We start from the raw sequence: 14,615 nt of genomic DNA on the forward strand, positions 1-14,615 counted from the left end.
TGGGAATCAAACTTTATGAATTCATTTCATGGGAAGTTGTTTCTTGTCACAGAAAACATGTCTCAACCTTGCTTCTCAGCCGTGACGATGTGCATTGCGTAACGTGAGTGCTCCCTGGGCTGCAGGCGGTGGACCAGTGGGTCTTTCTCATGGGGGTTGTGGGAGGAGCAGAAGGAGAGTTCTCCTGGCTCCTTTCATCCCAAGATGTTGGAGGGCGGATTCGGGACACAGCCTTGGGGGGGTCAGCCAACATCTTTGGGAGAGGCTGGGGGTAGAGGGAGAGGCTGGGGGTGGAGGGAGGGAGGTGGTGCTTCAGCCTGACGGCCACGCCACCCGCTCAGTGGGCCCCCCTGGCCCGGAGCAGAGGACCCTGGGGCACGGCTGTGCCGTCCACAGTGGAGCCATCCCTGCTCCCGCCTCCCATGTCCACCCGCCCACCCTGCCCAGGGATTCTCGGGCCTTCTGGGCGCCGAGCAGCGCCAACTCCCGGTGGTCACTGCAGGCTCTCTCAGGCCCAGGACATGCTCGGCTCACCCCGCTGGAAGGGGTCCTGAGCGTCCTGTACCCCGGGGGTCCCATCACCCACTCTCCACAAACAGGCTCAGGCACAGTTGACGGGCGCCTCTGCTCCTCCACTCTGTCACCTTGCTGTGGGCCCGGACACGCTGTCCAGCCTCCCTGCAGGGTCCTTCAGGGCACACAGACCCCGCTGAGCGTCATTCCAGACCCCAGTGTGGCCACCCCCTGGGGACAGTCCTGGACTCTGAGCTGACCTCCCCTCCCTGGGGTGACAGCGTGGCCTCCCAGCTCTGCCTGTCCCAGATGGCAAGTGGGCCACAGTCTGGGGTCCTAGTCTGGGTGGGGTCACAGTACCCTGCAGGAAGGGTCATGAATACCCCCTTTGATCCACATTCCCAGGACCCTGGCAGCTGGAAGCGGCCCCTCTGTCCACTCGGCTGTGGATGCAGGTTCCCCTCACAGGCCACTCCAGAGCCGCACACACGCCCCCTTGGGAGCCCGTCCTGTGGGGCAGGTGCAGAGCCAGGCTGACAGTGTCCAGGCCGGGGACCCCGCTCAGCCGGGCTCCCCCGTCTGTGTCAGTGTTGGGAACACAGCTCTGCTCCCTCCTGTGAACGCGGCTGGCCCAGCAGCCTCCACAGTGAGCCCGGCCCCTCCTGTGCTGGAGGGAGATCCTTCGCACGAACCCGTGTGCAGGGCCTGGCTCCCCCGTTGTTGTCTTTGGCTCCCCTGTGTTAAACTTTGACCTCTGGCTCCCATCTGTCAGCGTGGAGTGTCGTTCACGCGTTTAGTTGGCGCACCTCCTGCCAGCTGGGGTGGAGGGTCCACGGGAGCCGAGGAGAAAGCTCGCGGCCCACAGGGGCCTCCTGTTGGGTGCAGCATCTTTGGGGCCTGGGCTCACCTGGAATCCACAGGCTGTCCCCCTGAGCTCCCTGGCCCCGTCCAGGGCCCCGTCCCGGCCTTGCTGCTGCATCCGGTCTCAGACGGGGCCGCCCAGGACGCTGCTGGGCTTGGCCGCTCCGGCCCAGCGTCCCTGCCTGGCCTGCTCTCATTCTGCCACCTGTGCCCTGTCCTGGCCCGTTGGAGTCGGAGGGACCCATCTGATGTCCCAGCATGTGCCGTCTGACCCCTCTGGGACCTGACCGTCCGAGGCTGGTGTTGGGAGGTGTGACCCCAGAGACACAGCTGGACGGATTTCTGCTGGGCTCCCCCATACCCTTCTGCGGGAGAAGAGATGCCTTTGCTTTATCCCAGGGCTTGGATTTTGGTCGTGGGGGCACCGCTCCGCCCCACTGTGTGTTCTGGGAGGCCCATGGGCGAGTCTGAGGTCCCAGGAGTGGGGTCGAGTCAGGGAGCAGGCGGCTGGGGCCCTCTACAGAAGTAGCTCTCCGTGAGGCCGTGCCCCTTGATCGGGGCTGCAGGGGGCCTGCGTGGGGCGGGGCGGGTGGGAGCCCAGGCAAGAGGCTTGGGGACCCGAATGCCCCTTGGTCGGCTGGTTGTCATTTTTTAAGAGGCCTGAGCCGTACTTTAGGACTCTCCTTTCACACACACACGTGTGTGTTTTTGCCACTTTTGTTCATTCCAGTCATCTGGCCGCGTCCCCTGGAGGTCGGGGAATGCGCCCCACGGTCCCTGCAGGACCTGCTGAGACCTGTTTTGCGGCCCAGGAGGTGGCCAGCCCCCAACGGCGTCCTGTGTGTTGGAAAAGAATGTGAGAGCTGCAGCTGTGCTGGGGCCGCATCTATTTCTGTCCCGGAGATTAAACTTGTAAATCTCCCGTGTCTGCAGCAGGCTGTTTGTTTCTCGTTGTCCCGTCAGCTCCGTCATCGCTCCGGGGAGCTGGGCCCGGCCTCCCTGGGGGCTGGACCTCTGCTTTTCCCTGCAGCGTCTGCCGTGTCCGTGTGGGGCTCCTGGGGCCGGCATTGGCCAGCTCTGAGGCATGTCGTTTCCCCTGGTCGCCTGCCCTGACGCGGTCCCTGTCTCTCTCTAGTACTGTCCACACCTCCACCTCTTGTGTGCACATCAGTCCAGCCACCCCACGGCCCCTCTACCCTTTTCCGTCTTTTGAGAAGATGTTCACCCTCTGCACCCTTACGTCTTATGTGTGTCTCTTGTGAATAGACACGATTCTCTTTTTCCTTCTGATCTTCATCTTTTAACTGTGCCGTTTGTCTGTTTCCACGTGTTATGACTGTTCGTCCATCTTGGTTTATTTTCGTCCTGTCCTTTCTTGCCTCCTCTTTCTCTTTTCCTCTCCTACTTTGGAGTATTCCCTTGCTCCTAGCTGACTGCTCATCCTAGAAATGGCCACTACTGGATTTTTCCAGGTGAAAAATTAATACCTTTGCCTTCCAGCTCAAAACACTCAGATGGGGGCTGGCCCAGTGGCGCAGCAGTTAAGTGAGCATGTTCTGCTTCAGCGGCCCGGGGTTCACCAGTTCGGATCCCAGGTGCAGACATGGCACCACTTGGCAAGCCATGCTGTGGTAGGCGTCCCACATATAAAGTAGAGGAAGATGGGCACGGATGTTAGCTCAGGCCCAGTCTTCCTCAGCAAAAAGAGGAGGATCGGCAGATGCTCAGGGCTAATCTTCTTCAACAAAAAAAAACAAAACTCTCAGACACTTCCATTCCATGACCCCATTCATTTTATACTGCTGTTGTTGCCTTCGGAGGGTTTTTAAAAAGAAATAAAATCGCCGCCTTATGATGATTCACACAGTCAGCGTGTTGAGATTTGCCCCCCATACGCCCCTTTCCTGCATCTCCGACCTGCGTCAGGAGCACTTGGCTTCTGCCTGACGCACGGTCCCCCGCACATCCTGGACCAGCGTCTGCTGACAGTGGCCGGCTCGCTTTTGCTTTTCTTCCGTTTTGGTCTCAAACTGTCTCCATGTTGGTTTTGTGTGGCAGACACCTCCCGGGAGGTGGCGTTTGGGCGAAAGGGCAGCCGCTCTCCTCCAGCTCTGGCCCCTGCATTTCTGTCGAGAAGCTGGCTGCAGGGCTCCTGGGTCGCTCCTTTGGAGACGGTCCCCTTTTCTGTTCCGTTCCGTCTCCTTGTGGCAGGTTCTGAGGATCTGCCGCTGTCTTGGATGTTGTCCAGTCTCGTCGTCCGGTGTGCAGTGTGGGTCGCTCCAAGGACTCCTGCTTGGGGTTCCTTGGGCCTCGGGTCTCAGGATGTGTCTCCAGCTCTGCAGCTGCAGGCTCAGCACCTGCGTCTCCTCCCTCCCGGGGCACGAGTCCCTCCCAGCTGTGCTGCTCTGCTCTCCAACCCAGAAAGCAAGTGTGTTTCCTGTTCTTCTGGACGTTTTATTTGGGGCTGTCTTAAGTCTCCTCACTCTTGCATCTTCAAGCCTCTCCCTGTCTTGATATATGAAGCGTGTCGGCTCTCATTCTCAACAACGTCAGAGTCCGGAGTCTTCGCCAGCCCAGCTGCTCCCTGCTTGCCGGCTCTCCCCCATGGTGCCTTCCTTTCATGTGTGTTTGTGCATTTTGATCATGAACGCCTCACTTTCCTTGGAACTTGGGGCGTTTTCTGAGTCCCGAGTTGAGGATGGTTCACCTCAGCACATCTTGCTGCTTCCGGGCACTGCTGATCTGTGGCAGCCTGATGTCGTCGGCTGGAGGGTTTGGGGACCAGGCACAGGATGTACATTTGGTTTGCACACTTGACTGGGAGTCTGCTGTGAGCTCTCGGGAGCTTCGCCACCACCCCTGCCCACAGCCCCTTGATGCAGCACCAGCTTTCAGGCCTATGATTGTCCTTTCCTTCCTGGGGTCAGAGGTTGGTGGGGATTTATTTCCACTTCATTCTTCTCACTGCAGGGGCAGCCCCCAGGATCCCGCTCAGGGGGCAGCCTCCGTCGAGGATGCTGGATGTTGCCTCCTGTCCCCGAGCTCTGCAACACTGTGAGGTGACGGTCACTTCACCCCCTTGAGTGCACTCCCTGAAGGCAGCGCCTGTCCAGCCTCTCCTGGCCTCGCTGGGTGCCCCTTCCCAGCGTCCGTGCCCTGAGAGTCCTTCCTCTCTTGCCAGTCCGTGAGGCACTCAGGAAGATGTTTGTCAAGTGCTCTCCCCAGCATTTCCAGCTGCCTTCCTCAGAAGGGCTGGTCCGGGTACCTGGGTCTTGACAGGGCCGCAGAAAGAGCACACATGTTAGCATTTACTTCTCCCTGAGTCGATCCTGCAAGTCCAGCACCAGAACTGGGTCATCCAGTGTTGCGCTGTGCCTCAGGGAGTGAGTTGGTGGGAGACGCTTGCTTCCCCATGAGTGTGAGAGACATGGAAGGTTCCAGGCTGGGAGAGACTCACTGTGGACAGAGGGAAACAGAGTCATGTGGCCAAGTTCTCTGAGGTAGCAGCTTTCCGAACACAGCGAAAGGTGTTTTCCTTTCAGGGGAGCTCTTTGGGATGTGCGTTCCATCACTGCATATTGCTGGGGGCCTGCTCTGTGCCAGGCACTGGAGGGTAGCTGCACCTTCTAGTTGGGATGACAGAAAAGCCTACAGAGCCTGACTGGGATGACAGTACCTGTGAAGGGGCGGCAGGTGGGGTGGGATGTGTGTTCTGTCAGGGATGACCTTGTGACCTGCGGTGATGTATTCTGTGAGGGGGCAGCAGATGGGGTGGGATGTGTGTTCTGTCAGGGATGACCTTGTGACCCGGGGTGATGGTTCCTGTGAGGGGGCAGCAGATGGGGTGGGATGTGTGTTCTGTCAGGGATGACCTTGTAACCTGGGATGATGGTTCCTGTGAGGGGGCAGCAGGTGGGGTGGGATGAGTGTTCTGTCAGGGATGACCTCGTGACCTGGGGTAACGGTTACTATGAGGGGGCGGCAGGTGGGGTGGGATGTGTGTTCTGTCAGGGATGACCTTGTGACCTGGGGTGAGGTTCCTGTGAAGGGGCGGCAGGTGGGGTGGGATGTGTGTTCTGTCAGGGATGACCTCGTGACCTGGGGTGATTGTTCCTATGAGGGGGCTGCAGGTGAGGTGGGATGTGTGGTGTGTAGGATGACCTTGTGACCTGGGGTGATGGCTCCTGTGAAGGGGCAGCAGGTAGGGTGGGATGTTTGTCCTGTCAGGGATGACCTTGTGACCTGGGGTAACGGTTACTATGAGGGGGCGGCAGGTGGGGTGGGATGTGTGGTGTGTCAGGGATGACCTTGTGACCTGGGGTGATGGTTGGTGTGAGGGGACGGCAGGTGGGAGTGGGCTCAGGCGGGGGGTGTTGTGTTGTCTATTGATGACATGCTAGTGGCAGGTGGGATCTGATCATGGTCTTAGATGAGGTAAGGCAGTGTTTGTGGGGCGCCTGGGAACAGTAGGCACAAAGGCCCTGAGGTGGGCAGTGACAGGGGCAGTCATTAGCGCCTCCACACACCCGCTGTGCCCCAGGGAGCTGTGGTGCAGTGGTTCTCAAACTCCTGACCCAGGGGACCGTCCTCCTGTACCAGCGTGTTGGTGGAAGGGACGTGTGGCACCCTCAAGGGAAGCCCTCCTGCTGGCAGCAGCCAGTGTGGCCATGCGGGGTGTCTGCAGGGCGCTGTCAAGAGCACCAAAGACCTGTGGTTGTGTCTTTGCCCCTAAGTTTGTAGCTGTCTCCCTTCCTCCCTCCCTCCATCTGCCAAATTCCCCCCAAATTCCCCCCGTCCGCATGGCTCTGACCACAGGGGCCGTCTCTCACTGCGCAGCCCATGTGGGCGTCCTCCCTCCACCATGGTCAAGCTCCCCAGGCAGTAAGCTCGCTCGTGTCCCACTCTGCTCGTCCTGTGCCGCTGTCCAGAAGGTCATGTCTCATGGAGCTATGCGTGTGTCCTCGGGGCCAGGCCTCAGGGCCCGGAGCAGAGGAAGACAGGAGCTCTGCTGTGTTCCAGGGTCAGAAGGACCCGGGCTGCCGCACGAGGCGAGGGGTTCCTGGAGATCAGCGAGCTGTGTGTCCACCCCCAGGAACAGACACACGAGCTGAGGCAGAGACAGGCCCTCGCGTGGCAGCCCTGGGCGTGGAGGCCTCATGCGTGTGTGTGCGTCTGTGTGTGTGTCTCCATCGCGACCAGCAGGCCCTTCCCCGCCAGTCCTGACTGGGAGGCCCATTTGGCTGTTGGGCCCCATCCCCTTCCTGTTCCTGCCCCTGGAGACAAGCGGACCAGCAGACGGTGGGGGATGGAGAAGGAGGAACAGGTGACTGAGCCGGTGCCATCGCTGTCGTGGGAATCTCTGCGCCATGTGCTCAGGAAGCGGGTAGAAACCGTCAGATGTGGTTCATCCCCTGCAGTGTGAATACTGCCTCCTAGAGTGCTCAGTCTTTGCAGCTTCGGAAGACACGTTGGCGCGTCTCCACCCACAGAGGTTTGGTGAACTTGCTCCTGATGCGTGGTTTCTGCCCCTTGCGAGGCCCACACAGGACCTGGGGCTCCCCGTGCCCTTGGCCCAGGCTGGCCCCTCTGCCCGGGTGGCCCATCAGCTTCTCCCTCTCGGACTGCGGCCGAGCCTGCATCACGGGGGCCCGGTGTCCATCCTCCTTGGAACTGGCCCCCCATGTCCTTCTCTATACCTCTGGCCTCTCCTGTTGTCCGAGGCCTCCCCGCCCAGCAGGGCCATGGGAGGGTCGATGGGCCACTGTACAGACCTCAGACGTTGTCCCCGTGGTGCCGGTCGTTCTGAGTTCGTGAGCACAGGGCACGTGCTCAGATGTCATAAAGTAGCTCCCAGTGCTGCCTTGGACCATCTGTTAGACCAACGAGAGAATGAAGCCGACTACAAACGTGATCTAAAAACTCCCGTGTGGTGACAGACGTCACAAAGTAAATAAAAAGACGTGGGGCCTGGGGACGGAGGACAAAACTCACAAAGCCGAAGACACGTGCCGCCCTGGGAATGGTCAGAGGAGGAACAGAAATGACGGCACAGCGTGGAGTAGAGAAGGGGCAGGGAAGATGGTGTCCTTGCCTTTTAGACAAATGAGGAGATGCTCCACCTGGTTCAGAGTACGGTGGGGGTGGAGCCTGATGCCTGTGTGGTGTCTTAGTTCCCCCAGACGGCGGAACCTCAGTTTGACAGCGCCCTCTGCTGACGGGGCAGGAGGGAATGCGGTGTCGGAGATGGTGGTGGCCCCCGGAGCTCCTCCCGCAGGAGCACGTGGACGAGCCACACTCTTGCGGTGCTGAGGCCGTGCCGGCTGCCTCCCTGTGCTCCCATTCAGATTGGGGCCTTTGTAAGCTTCTTGCACTCGCTCACCTTTAAACAACGCAGGACAGGCGCCTAGCCCGTGGTGGGGACCGCCCACCTTTAGGACTGTGGTGTGTGCAGACACCAGCACCAGGGACACCAGGCCCCCAAAGCCCCCTCAGGAGGTGCTCGCATGTATCCTCACGCCTAGGACAGGAGCCACGAGCACTCGCTGCTGCTGCTGCTGCTCCACAAAGGGGCATGCTGGCCTCCCGCCCTCCCCTCACGTGTGGTGGCGGCCGGGTCACCGCGAGGTCACCAGGGCACAAAGGCCACGTTACTTCCCCAGGCAGAGCCGCCAGGACCCCAGGGCAAAGCCTTGCTCGCGGATCCCAGCCTGGATTCGCATCTGCGTAGACTGCGGATTCATGAGGAGGTCTGGTCGCCACGCGTGACTTGTGCAGATGAAGACAGACTTCCTCGTGAGTGTCCAGCGAGGTTCCAGAGCTGTCGCTTGGCAGCCCTTGGGCAGGAAATGTCCCTATGTCTCCACAGGAGGGGGGCACAGATAGTGGGCGTGAGCGACACAGGGCCTGACACCACATGTCCAGGACGCCCCAGTGAGCCCACCCCGCTGCTTTCAGGGCTTCGTGTGGTGGAGTCAGCATCACGCCGTCACCAGCTGGAGTGTGCCTGTGGCCATCCAGGGGGAGGAGGGCACCCATGGGGACGCTCGGGCCAGCCAGGGGGGCGAGGGTGAGCCTCGTGGTGGATTGCTGTGCACTGACAGCCGCAGGAAGATTTGATTTAAGTTCTTTGTCACGTTCTGTCCATTTTGTCAAAGTCCATTTCTCAGGACCGGCCTGAGTATTAACTGTGTAACGGGTCTGGCAGAAGCCGGCTGACACGGTGACAGCAACCTCGTTTTCAGGAATCACACCTGGTCGTAGGCGAGAGGCCGAGCAGTGTGTCTGCATGGAGGCGTAGCAGCGCTGTCATCCCTCTTCCTTGTCCTTTCCCAGGTGACCAGGTGCGCGGCCTCCTAGCGCTGACCAGCAGCGAACGACGTCCCTGTGACTTAGCAGCCCAGGGGTCTGTGTCAGCCCAGCCATGGACTGGGGAGAAGGCACATGGTTGACAACGGCTCCAGAACCAGCCCAGGGGCAGCCACCCCACAGTGTAGGCGCCCTGCCCTCTGCCTGGAGCGCCAGACTCCTTGTGCCTCAGTTTTCCCACCGTGAATACAGGATGCTGGTGGCACGTCAGTCACAGATTGTCCTGAACGCGGCAGTTGAGTGAGATGGCTCATGGGAAGATGTGGTCGGTGCTCAGGAAACACCAACACCGTATTGCACAAAGGTACAAGGGCAGCGACTGTGGCCGACAGCTCAGGGCATTGGGCTCGCAATTCATTCCGCCTCGCGGGAGAGAAGAAAAGAGAAAGACGGGAAAACGGAACCACCGCCACAAGGCAAGGAAACAGGCACTCAGGGGCCTGCCCCGGGGGCACAGCAGTTAAGTTTACAGGCTCCGCTTCGGTGGCCTGGGGTTCGCGGGTTCGGATCCCAGGCGCAGACCTAGCACCGCTCGTCAAGTCACGCTGAGGCGGCCTCCTTCATATGAAGTAGTAGACGATTGGGACAGATGTTAGCTCAGTAACAGTCTTCCTCACAAAAAATTAAAAAAATGAAAAATGGCCCTCAGTCTTTGTTCCAGAAATCGAGGGGAAAAGTTATCTTCCTCAAAGCGAATCGTGGGCACCCCCAGCAGATCTGTTGAACCGAACCCTCTCCTTCCAAGGAGGCAGCTCTGGGTGTGGCTTCCCCTCCCGCCTGTCCCTGGGCCACGGTGGGTGTGGTTTTGGCTCAGTGCTGCTGTGCAGGGCTGTCACATCAGGACTCAGTGATTCTGACACTGTAACCCAATCCCCGTGGAACAGGACATCCCGGGCTGGGAGGAGGGGGATCAGCCTGTGTCCCTGGGTGCTGACTCGGGCCGAGTCTCGTGAAGGGTGGGCCCGAGGTCATCGTCCAGCCTTTGCTCTGCTCTGAGGCTTAGTCCACAGTGTGGTCCTCGTGCTTCCCACCGTCCATGGCAGATCCACCTCGCTCAGCACAGCCGGCCTGCAATAGGTGCCGGAACCTCAGGGCCGCCCTTTGCAGCCTCTCCTTTCTGATCACCGTGCCGTCCACATCTGCCTCTCGGCTCTCAGCACTGAGGTGACCCTGCGTCAAACCCCTGACTGTTTTATTTGCCCTGTTGTGATCACAGGGCTCATTGTCGTGCGTCTGCAGGCTCTCCCCATAGCCCCCCAGTACAGCAGACTCAGGACAGCAACACCTCTGGACGTGTTGCTGTCGTCTGTGGGTCACGTCAGTGGGGCAGGACAGAAAGCGTTTACAAGTGACTCCTCCTCCTAGTGCTGGAGGGAAAACAGACAGGTGACACAGGGCGTCCCGGGACATGACTGAGGGGACGCGAGGCCGTCCCGAGATGTGACTGAAGGGGACATGGGGCCATGCTGAGACGTGACTGAGGGGATGCGGGGCCACCCTGAGACATGACTGAGGGGGACATGGGCCCCTCCCGAGACGTGAGTGAGGGGGACGAGGGACCGTCCCGGGACGTGAGTGAGGGGATGCAGGGCCGTTCTGAGACGTGACTGAGGGGATGCAGGGCCGTCCCGAGACGTGACTGAGGGGGACGTGGGGCCATCCTGAGACGTGACTGAGGGGACGTGGGGGGCCATCCCAAGACATGAGTGAGGGGGACGTGGGGCCATCCCGAGACGTGACTGAGAGAACATGGGCCGTCCCTGAGATGGACTGATGGACTGAGGAGGACACTAGCCGGTCCCAGAGGCTGCAGCTGGGTGGTGAAGAGGCCCCCGTTGCAGGACGAGATGTGTAGGACACCCGCAGGTTTCAGTGGGGAGCCGTGTTGACTGTGTATCCTGGTGGCAAATTGGTAGTGCTGTTGGTGTCTGGTGTTCCAGCCCCTGGTCCCTGTGGCATGAGGCGGTGGCTGCATGAGCTGTGCTCTGTCACTCGGCCTTGGGGAGGGTGGCTGACATGTGAGTGCCCCGTGGCGCATGGAGGGGACCCCCCACCTGGGCGTTCGGGCCTGCTGGCGGTGCCATTCCTCTGGGTAAGAACCACGATGTGCCCGGTCACTGGGCCGGCCCTGAACCCTCTGTGGTGTTTCCTCGGCCTGCTGTGTTGTGTGTGTGTCTCCTGCACGCTCAGGGTCTGCAGGTCCTATGTGGTCCCGTGGTGTCCCGTGTGCATTGGGTTCCCCAGACCTTGTTGAGTTGGGGACCCTCACAGTGCACTCTCCTGACCATCTGCCCACTCCCGGCCCCATCAGCCCCCGTGGCCTCAGGCATTGGGTTTTTGCTGCTCAGTCCAGTCCTTCTCCAGTAGGACGCTGGGCTGTTCCTGCCTCCTGAGACTGTGGCCTCGTGTCCCCAGCCCTAGAGAATGTAGGGTGTAGACCGGAGATGCGTCCATGGGCCAGACTGTGCCTCCCCGTCACTGCCCGTCGAGGCCGACCGGGTGCCTGGTCCTCGGCGGCCGTCTACGACCCGGCTCCCAGGAGCTGTTTCTGGCCCCAGAAGGCCTCTCCTGAGTCAGCAGGGAGATGCTGCTGAGTCCTGCTGGGCGACCGTGCCCACCGTAGTGGGAACAGCGAGCCTCATGGGCTCGGCCTCAGAGGAGATTCAGAGCCTCTCCCCCCTCGGTGCTGCAGACCTGGCCTGGGGCCAACTTTCGGCAGTCATTCCTTAACCGGGTCCACTGAACAGCTCTTTCTGCTTGGGGGCATTTTAAACAACCGTGTTTTATATACAGAGTCCCCCCTTCCGCCTGTAACGACAGCCCCACAGCAGGTCAGCTCCCTGAATCCCCGAGGGCACGTCCCGACACCACTGTGTCTTGGAAAGCATGTCAGGAGGTCAAACTTCTCCGAAGTAGTTGCTGCTGAAGGTGCTGGCTTCACTTGGGGTGGCTCAGCTGCCGTTCTGCCTTCTGGCGAGAAAGAGGCTGCAGGGCCAGATCCTTTCCCGGAGGGCCATCCCAGGTCAGGTGACAGACGTACGTCCCATTCTCCGGGAGGCACACGTGGGAACCAGCGACTGCAGGTGTGGGCCCCAAAGAGAGGCCACACCTGTCCTGGCTGTGAGCGAGCGCCATTGACGGCCCGCCTGGAGGACCCTGACCCCAGGAGGACTGCGGGGCAGGCTCCCCACAAGGACCTGTGCCAGCCTCCCTGGCAGCCTGGGCCGTCAGCTGTCACTGTTGCGGGGTCACACTGAGGCAGGGCTGGGGGAGGCTCAGCAGTGTGGATCAGTGGTATGTGACGCTCTCTTGTGGTGTGTGACCTTTCGGATGCGGGTGGCCTCATGGCTGGAGTTGGCCCCCAGGATTGTCTGGCGTTCTGTGCACATTGGGGTTCCGTGGCCCCGTGCGCTCACTTTGAGAACGGTGCCGCCCCTGTCTGTTACGGGTTCATGTGAGGACGATGTTTCCTGTTCCCAAGTCCTCACCACCTGTCTCATTTCTCAGGTCCAGACAAAGGAGGAGCCCCTGCCACCAGCCAGAGCATCCCCACCTTCTACTTCCCCCGAGGCCGTCCGCAGGGGACAGTGAACGTCGATGCCGTCATCGCCAAGATTGAGCGGACCTTCGCCCAGTTTCCGCACGAGAGAGCCACCATGGAGGACATGGGCAAGGTGGCCAAGGTGGGTGCCCTGCGTGCTGCCTCTGGGCAGCACCACGTTCACGGGTTGGTGCTTGTGTTCTGTTTTCAGGATCTGAAACACAGTGGAGACTCTGTATTAACGGTTGTGCCAAATATTGAAGACAGACATGCCTGTGCGTTGTTGCCCTCCCAGATGGAGCAGCGTTCACCTTTGCATTTTTTAAGCAACTGATCCCCTGAGGTCCAGCCTGGCCCTTCCTCTGCGCCCTCCTGCCCCCTGTCTCTCCCTGTGTAGGGTGGGTGCTAGTGGACCCACAGTCCATGCGCAGCAACATGTCGATTTTGAACTTAGCCTAACACATGATCCCCCGTGCATTGTCTCACCATTTGGTTTTGAAATTCGGTGGCATGTCTCCAGGCCATCCATGTTGACATGTGTAGACACATGTAGACGAGCACAATCGTGGTTTCCCACATCGCCTCAGCCGCGTGGGAAGGCTCCCGTGTAGCCGGCAGCTGGCACGGCCCCTCCTGGGTGCTGGCGTTGACGCGTCCCGCTCCCCCATGGATCGGGCTGCCTTGGGCTGTGCTCCTGAGCTCCGCCTTCAGGCCGCATTGGGGTGCTTGTGCTTCCCCTTTGCCCCTGTGCTTCCGGGGTGCTTTCTCTCTCTTCATCCCCACCCTCCCCTCTGGAATGTCTCTTCCTATTCTGGATGCTGACCCTCCGTCCATGTGTGTTGTGAGCAGGTTCTGTTCCACCTGCTGAATGGTTCACGTGCTTCCTTTTGCTTGCAGTTTTTAGGGCTTGTCCTCTTTTCTTGTTGGAACTGCTTTATTGAGATATAACTCTCGGACCACAGTTCACCCATTTAAAACGTACAACTCAGCACAATGCAGTGTATGCCCGGAGTTGTGCAGCCATCATCGTAGTCAACTGGAGGACATTTTTGTCACCCCTAAAAGAAACCCTGTACCCTTTAGCTGTCATCCCCCCTCCCCCACCCCCAACTAATCCACTTCCTGTCTCTGTAGGTTCGAGTATCCTGGACATCTTATGTAAACAGATCCATACCATGTGTGGCTTTTTGTGTCTGCCTTCTTTCCCTCAGCACACAGCCAGACCCGGGCGACACTGGGGGCTCGGCTCCAGGCCCCCACAACAAAGTGAATGTCACCATAAAGCAAGTCACACGAATTGTTTGGTTTCCGAGTGCAGATAAAAGTTAGGTTTATGCTATGCTGTAGTCTAAGTGGGTGATAGCATTATGACTAAAGAAAAGTGCATACCCTAATTAAAAAATACCATATTGCTAAAAAATGCTAACCAGCACCTGAGCCTTCAGCAAGTCATCTTCTCTTTGCTGGTGGAGCATCTGGTGAAAAACGCAATAAAGCAAAGCGCGGTAAAGCGAGGAGCAATAAAGGAAGTGCTTTATTGCAAAATAAAGCAAAAATACAAGTGAGCCTGTGTTTTCAAGGTTCGTCTGTATTGGGGCGTGTGTCAGTGGCACGTCCTTTCAGCGTCCCGTTGTGCATTTATCCATTCATCAACTGATGGACGTCTGGGTTGGCCCACCTTTGGGCTGTGGTGCACAGGGCTGCTGGAACACGCGTGTGCGAGTCTTGGTGTGCAGGTGTAGGGTTCTCTCAGATATACACACCTAGGAGTGGAATTGCTGGGACACATGGCGACACCATGTTTAACGCTTTGAGGAGCCACAAGACCATTTCCCAAAGCAGCTGCCCCATTTTGCATTCCCACCGGCAGCGTAGGAGGGTTCCGATCTCTCACACCCTCGCCAGCACTTGTGTCTTGCTGATTGTAGACAGCGTGTCCTAGGGGGCACGAAGTGTCTCCTGGTGGTTTTGACTCGCATTTCCCTGAAGACTGTCATGTTGAGCAGCTTTTCATCTGCTTATTGGCTATTTGTGCATCTTCTTTGTAGAAATGTTTGTTTAGATCCTGTGCCCGTTCTTTAACTGGATTGTCACTTTATTGTCCAATTGTAAGAGTTCTTCATATATTCTAGATTCAAGTCCCTTATCCAATACTTGGTGTGCATTTTTTCCCATTCTCTGAGTTGTTTTTTCTTTTTTTTAATTATATGTACTCAGCACCTGAAAAACTGAGAATTGACCTGAGTCTTTTTTAACCTTTTCTTTTTTGCTGAGGAAGACTGGACCTGAGCTAACATCTGTGCCAGTCTTCCTCTATTTTGGATGTGGGCTGCTG

At 58.9% G+C, this 14,615-nt stretch overlaps 1 protein-coding gene across 12 annotated transcripts in view; it reads left to right on the plus strand.

Annotated features, from left to right (window-relative positions):
• Positions 1–14,615, plus strand: part of LOC139043175 (uncharacterized short-chain type dehydrogenase/reductase y4lA-like) — a 91,910-nt gene that overhangs the window by 38,197 nt on the left and 39,098 nt on the right. For 10 of the 12 annotated variants that reach the window (XR_011500255.1, XR_011500256.1, XR_011500253.1 and 7 more), the window contains one exon: positions 12,247–12,422. The exons of 1 other annotated variant lie outside the window; for it this stretch is intronic. Coding sequence is in view for 6 of the 11 variants with exons in the window: in XM_070503453.1 (XP_070359554.1) it covers positions 12,247–12,422 (176 nt within the window). In the remaining 5 variants the exon portion in view is untranslated. Of the gene's footprint in view, positions 1–52; positions 101–12,246; positions 12,423–14,615 lie in introns of those variants that run through there. One more of the 12 variants, XM_070503459.1, reaches the window with a different exon arrangement.

Source organism: Equus asinus, unplaced genomic scaffold (assembly GCF_041296235.1).
Source record: "Equus asinus isolate D_3611 breed Donkey unplaced genomic scaffold, EquAss-T2T_v2 contig_193, whole genome shotgun sequence".
NCBI classification, from domain to species: domain Eukaryota; kingdom Metazoa; phylum Chordata; class Mammalia; order Perissodactyla; family Equidae; genus Equus; species Equus asinus.